Below are 7311 nucleotides of genomic sequence, written 5' to 3' on the forward strand. Positions count from 1 at the left end.
ACATTGAATGTTTTTCTTTTAGGATCAGTGTACAAGCTCACCACTGCTATTCATCATACTGAAAGTCTGGGCCAGTGCAGTAAGGCAAGAAAAAGAAGTCAAATACCTATTTGGTAGTTATTTAAAATATCTGCAAAAAGAGAAATACTTAGGTATAAATCTAATATAATATTTACAGTACTGTATGCTGAAAACTGCAAAATGTTAATGAAATAAATTATTATAAAGAAGATCTGTATAAATAGAAACGATACTATGTTAATGTACTAGAAGACTCAACATAATATGATGTCAGTTCAACCCAAATTAATATATGTATTTCATACAATTCTACTAAAAATTTCAGCAAGGGTTTTTTAGGTATAGAAAAGCTAATTCTAAAATTTATACAGAAATGTAAAGGAACTAGAATAGCTAAAACAATTTTGAAAATCAATGGAGGAATCATATTACCCAATTATAAGACTTAGTATTAAATCTACAGTAATCAAGACACTGCAGTATTGGCAAATGGATAGACAAATACACCAAAGAAATAAAAGAGAGTTCAGAAATAGATCCATTCACAAACATGGTCAATTGATTTTTTTAATAAATGTGCAAAAGCAATTCAATGGAGAAGGGAGAGTATTTTTAACAATGGTAATATCATCCTACATCAATCCAAAATATTTAAATCTTAAATATCTCTCAAAACCATCCAGTTTTTCTCACTACTAGTACCACCTCCCAGACTAAGACACCATCGTCTCTCCTCTGGCTACTGTGATTATCTGTCTTCTCTTAACTGTTCTACCTTAATATACTATTCTCCCTCAGGCCAAATGTACATTTTGAAATGCAAATCTGATCAAGTCAGTCCCTGCTAATGTGTCCCATTCCTCTTGGGATAAATACAAAATTCCTTTGATATGATTTACAAGGCCATGAATTGTAAGGCTCCCGTCAGCAGTGGCATCTTTCACTTCATCGTATACTCACCATACTCCCTCCGATGAAAAAAAATCTTAGCATGTTTCCTCTATCTGATATGCTATATTTTTTCTCCAAATTTCAGTTCAGTCCTTACTTCTTCAAAAAAAGCCTCTCCTAACTTAAGTAGTTTAAATTTTTTGGCCTCATGATACTATGAACTAATCCTTTATTGCCCTTATCACCATTGCAATGTTATGTTTCAATAAATGATTTAATTCAAGTGTGACTATTTGATGGCTATAGTTCCGTGAAGACAGTATATGCATCCATTTGCCCCCCACTGTATCCCCAGAGTTTTAGCATAATTAAAACTCAACAAATGTTTGTTTTTGTTTTTGAGACAGAGTCCACTCTGTTGCCAGGCTGGAGTGCAGAGGTTCGATCTCTGCTCACTGCAACCTCCGCCTCCTGGGCTCACGTGATTCTTGTGTCTCAGCCTCCCGAATAGCTGGGACTACAGGCATGCACCACTATGCCCAGATAATTTTTGTATTTTTAGTAGAGGCGGGCCTCACACCCTTGTCTACACAGCCCCAGTACAGGGTTCCTGACCTGTGTTCAGTAAGAATGTCACTTTTTAACACGCCAGGAGTTCCAAGTGTATCTTGGGACCTTAAGAGGAGAGGATCACCCAATTCAGAGGTATTTGAGGACACAAATCCATGGCTGGGCTTGGCTTTAAAAGTTCTCATCTGAGATTCCTTGTAGAACAGAGTTCCATCAAAGCCAATCTAGGAGTCCTATGTAGAAATAGTTATTCTTGCTGCCCTTTATGGAAATAATCAGGCCAAGTATAACACTAAAGTCTATTTTGCAAACAACTCAGTCCTATCATGATTTGTTGTTGTTGTTGTTTTTAACAAAAATGATGACTAGAGAGAAATTATGTTTCAAAACTTTTCATACATTTGTCATTACATTCTAAACTCATTTGTTGTTTTTAAGTTTTTGCCTACACTTTAGACTAACCCTGCTTGTTCCTGTGAACCAACCAGCAGTCTCCAGATGCAGTTCAAAAGGAACAAAAGGGGATGGCTAATGTAAAAATCTTGCTAAATATTCCAGTTCTGAGCAATTATCCTCAAATCCGAACAGGTGATGGGAATAAATAGGGTGCCCATCACCCAAAGGTTTCTTTTTTGGGAAAGTATGACCAAGGGAGCTATCCAAAGCCAGGCACCATGAACCCAAATCTTAGCAAGCATAATGATAGTATTGTACCAAAGCAAGCACAGAAAGTCAACACCAAGACAAAAGTATGCCAAATTGCAGGGTCTTTATTGCCAGTGGCCACGGAGGACTCACATCTCTCCAACTTGTGGCCCTGAAAGGAGGGTGTCAAGACCTTTTATGCCCATATACCACCTCCTGGGCAGGGGTGGGGGTAAGGGGCTTCGGACATTCCGAGTGCCAATGGACTTTGGACACTCTGTAAACCACCTCCTGGGTGGGGGTGAGAGTGAGGGGCTTCAGACATTCCGAGGGCCCAGAGGACTTTGGACATTCTGATTGTTAGTTGCTTAAGTGGTTCACAGAAGTCAAGATAAGCGTTAGTTTACACATTGCCTGGGTAGCGTGGAAATGACAGATCTTAGTTACTTATTACAAGTCGCAGGGGCCAAGATGACATGGGTTTGGACTGCTTGCCTGTCACATCAGGGTTACAGAGAGCAATTTCAACAGAAAGCTGAGGTACAGTTGAGGTATGCAGTTTTATGGGGCTTTTACCATGTCACAATAGCCACTATTTATCTGGGTATGTCACAGAACATCCTTTATCTCGCTTGTTGGAGGAATATCAATTCCACAGTGTCACCTTAGCATTCAGGTTATAATAAGGAGTCCATGCAACACCCCTGAGACACATTTTGGTCCCAAACTCAATTCCAAGCTTTGGGTCAAAGCACTAGGAAAGAAAACTGGATCCAGAGGCAGACAATAATGGAAGTTAAAAGGCACCATACAGGTGAGAGTGGCTGATTCCTGCCAATTAAGCCAAGCTTCCCATTTTATGGATAAAGTCCATGCTAGTATCTGTGGCATAAATGAGGTCTAGGGAATTCAAAGGCTACTGACAGCAGGGGAGATATAGCATATGTGAATAAGAGCAGATACTTCCACCCTCTAGGCCCTCCGTTAACATGAGTGAAAGCCGCTTAAACACCAATGGGTGTCACCCTGTCATGGCTACCAGGACTCAGGGTTTCAAGGACAGAGGAAAGAAAAAAGAATGACTCACCTTCCCTCCCTCACATACCCCAGCTATTTGCCAGGAAGAGAAAGGAACCAGGAATGCCTGCTCTCCTGTTTCTAGATGAGTAGCCATTCATCTTCAGTCTGTACCCCTTTCAAATGCATCCTGAACCCCTGGGACTCCTTTGAAAAAACACTTTCTTTTTTCCTTTTTCCTCCTCTGCCTCTCTTCACTGATAGGCAATTGTGTCTCTCTACTATGGGAGGCTCCCCTTATATGCATCCTCCAAACTGAGAAGAGTTAATTTCTCAAACTTTAAACTGATAGGCTTCGAATTGGGCTCAGTGGGAGGCAACCCAGAAGGCTGACTTGCCAGCAAAAGAGTAAAAGTTTTCCTTACCAGTCAGGCTTTTGGCCCCCATCTCCCTGTGCAAACTGGTAAAAGGCCTCAGGATTTTTTAGCTGTCCCACCTTCAAGTTGTTTATATTATTTGAATATGTGTTGATAGCACACTAAGATCAAATTTGCATGTTATGTGGCTGATTGTAAATTTGGTAATTTTGGATGTCATAACCTTTGATACCTCTGAACAATAAAGATGCAATTTTGAATATATGTAATGTATCACTATGTATCAGTATAAAATGTAATCACAGTATGTACGGATACATATTTTCTAATAACCCTGTTTATGTCTTCTCACCTTCAGGCCGTCAATCTACAAACGGTCATGCAACCAGAGCCTCAGACATTGGCCCCTTTTGCCAGGAACCCTTAGATAGGTCTCTGAGGGAGATGTGACTTCCATTTTCCCAAAACAGCACCCCCTGTCAGCAGGAAAATTGATCTTCGTCATTATCCTTATCCTTATTCTAATGGCAATTAGATGTACTTCTTTGGAGTGGGGAATGAGACAGCCAAGTAAAAAGGTATCCCTGGAGAACCTCCGCACTGGGAGGGCAGGGTGGAGCCTTGGGAACTTCATGCCATTTGCAGGAGGAAGGAGTCTGGCCCCTCTATTTCCTGTATGGTAGCCAGGGATTCAGTCTGTGAGGCGGAAAGCTTGCTGGCAGGACTCTCACTTCTCTTAGAGTCCCTGTTTCCCTTTTTTCACTTTCACCAAATAAAGCATGCCCTACTCAGCCTTCAAAGTGTCTGCAAGCCTAATCTTTCCTGGTCATGTGACAAGAACCTAGTTTTTTCCTACAACAATTAAAAAACCTCCAAACCAGTCCTTGTTCATGCAGAAATGAATCATTATATAAAAGACAATCCTTTCGTATTCATTCAGCAAATATTTATAAAGTGTTACCAAGTGTCACTTCCTGTGCTAAGTACTAGAGTTACAGCATAAACATGACAAAGGCTCCTAACCCTTATCGGAGCATACATTCATTCCACTATTTATTTATTGAACACCTGCTATGTGCCAGATGCTATGCTAAGTAAGGAGGAGTCTAAAGGGTGAATAAAGCCTTTACTAATAATACCAAAAATAAATGAATTTCATTTGTAATAAGTGTTATAAAGGAAAAATTCAGGGTGCTATGGAAATAAGCCATACAAAGACTTAAACACAGCCAGGAGTGTCAAGAGAGGTTTCAAAAAACAATGACATTTAAGCTAAGGCCTGTATAAGTATGCATTAATAAATCTGAAGGCACTGAAAACATTATTATTAGTTACAAAGAGCTTGTGCCAGAGCAATTTAATGAAGGAAAGATAAGTATTTTAAAATAATGCTTTCCAAGGGATAGCAGAACTAGGATCTGAAAAATCAGGTAGAGATGTGATAGGTAAATACAAAATCAAGTATCAGTCATCATAAACAATATTATCCTCTACATCAGGAGCCAGAAAACTCCACTATGCAAGACAAATTCAGCCTGCAGTCTCTTTTCCCAGACCTTTGAGCTAGGAATGGTTTATATATTTTTACAAGGTTCTTAAAAAATAAAGAAGGCAGAGGAGGCAAAAGCAGAGAAGAGGGAGAGAAGGGAGACCATATATGACCCAGAAACTGTAAAATATTAACTATCTAGTCCTCTACAGAAAGTTTGCTGACCCATGTTTTATACACTGTAATCAATTAAAATATAATGAAATTTTATTCTACATCTTCACTAAACATGATTCTACCTGAACATTAAACATAGGTACTGAATATGTATCATACATCTTTTTCAAAATTGCATCTTTATTGTTCAAAAGTATCAAAGGGTACAACATCCAAAACTACCAAATTTACAATCAGCTACATAAGATGCAAATTTGACCTTAGTGTGCTATCAACACATATTCAAATAATATAAACAACTTGATGAAGACAGTTAACAAGGTACATAAAAATTAGTATTAAAAAATAATGGGCCAGATGCGGTGACTCATGCCTGTAATACCAGCACTTTGAGAGGTCAAGGTGGGTGGATCACGAGGTCAGGAGATCGAAACCATCCTGGCTAACACAGTGAAACCCTGTCTCTACTAAAAATACAAAAAATTAGCCAGGCATGGTGGCAGGCACCTGTAGTCCCAGCTACTTGAGATGCTGACGCAGGAGAATCGCTTGAACCCAGGAGGCAGAAGTTGTAGTGAGCCAAGATCACGCCACTGCACTCCAGCCTGGGCAACAGAGTGAGACTCCATCTAAATAATAATAATAATAATGCAGCTTTACTTAAAACCAAATATATTTTTTATATTTTAGCTGAAGAAAATAGTACATAATATCTATAATACAAGAGTCTAAGTCAAGGGATTCAATATTTTTCTGAAAAGTAATTGCTATATATTAATAGGAAAGACTATACTTACCAAGATTTTTTTTAATTCTTCAAGTTCTACTTCTTTATTCTTTGTAAGCTTAATCATCTCTTCTAAAATAAGCAAAATAAATAAATAAATACATGTGTTAAAATGCTGGATTAAAGGAACAAGCACAATACTATGCAAAATTGAAAAATCAGGAGAGAGAAATGCAACTAGTAGAGGAAGTCCAGACCTAATTATTCAAAGACAATAAAAGATAAATACTAATTGTAATGTTTCTATAAATACCATAGTCAAACAACCCAAAGTTCATAAAGCAAAATAAGCAATAAATCTATATAAAATATATTTGAAATGAGGTCAGAATGTACATTTACGTTCAACTCATCCCTATCTAAACATCTGGCCTCTTAATAAACTTAAAAGAAGTGATCCTCTTTCCTCAAGCTACCTCTGAGCATTGTACTTTGGATTCAACATTACCACCTCCTCTGAGACTTTAGCTTCTATACTACCAATATACACAGATTCTATGTAGAGGCATCTTTAATTTCCCATATCTCATCTAAACATTCTATTTGAATATAAACAATATCTGACCTTTCAAGCTGCTTTCAAATTTCTTACTTTGTTTTGCCAACAAATTCCTATTTGTTACCTACACATTTCTTTTTGAACTCCATGTAAAACTAATGCCTATCACCATAATAATAAAATTATCATCTTAAAGATCACCAACTTCATCACTGTGGAGTATTTGATACTATTAACTTCTCCCTGTTTTTTCCTCTTTGATTGTCAAGACCTTGCACTATTCATACTTCCTGTTTTCTCTCTAACTCCTGTTCTTGTTTTCTTTGCTGACAGCCTTCTTTCTTGACATCCTAAAAGACAAAGCTTTCCAATGTTTTTCTTTCTACACTTCCAGGACTTCAACATTATCCTAATAAATTTAAAAATCTTTCCAGCCCAAGTCTCCCACACTTTTCAACTTTCTTACATTTTTAAGCTGCCCACAACAAATTAAGCCAAAGAAGAAACTGCCTACAGAGTTCCCTAAAATGTCCAGCTGTCAGCTAAAAATTTATTGTCTCTGAAATATGGTCCTTCCTCACTGTTAAGGATCATTATTGATTACTGGAGATAAAATAGACTTACTGAAAATTTCTCAGACTCTGCACATTTTTAAAAACACGTGTAGGCCGGGTGCGGTGGCTCAAGCCTGTAATCCCAGCACTTAGGGAGGCCGAGGCGGGGGGATCACGAGGTCAAGAGATCGAGACCATCCTGGTCAACATGGTGAAACCCCGTCTCTACTAAAAATACAAAACATTAGCCGGGCATGGTGGCGCGTGCCTGTAATCCCAGCTAC

At 38.3% G+C, this 7311-nt stretch overlaps 1 protein-coding gene across 1 annotated transcript in view; it reads right to left on the minus strand.

Moving 5' to 3' along the window:
• SYCP1 (synaptonemal complex protein 1) overlaps nt 1-7311 on the minus strand; it is a 117711-nt gene that overhangs the window by 66791 nt on the left and 43609 nt on the right. Inside the window, exon 16 of the mRNA XM_017524211.2 lies at nt 5985-6046. Coding sequence (XP_017379700.1) covers nt 5985-6046 — 62 coding nt within the window. The remainder of the gene's footprint in view (nt 1-5984; nt 6047-7311) is intronic.

This window comes from Cebus imitator, unplaced genomic scaffold (genome assembly GCF_001604975.1).
Source record: "Cebus imitator isolate Cc_AM_T3 unplaced genomic scaffold, Cebus_imitator-1.0 Scaffold32, whole genome shotgun sequence".
NCBI lineage: Eukaryota > Metazoa > Chordata > Mammalia > Primates > Cebidae > Cebus > Cebus imitator.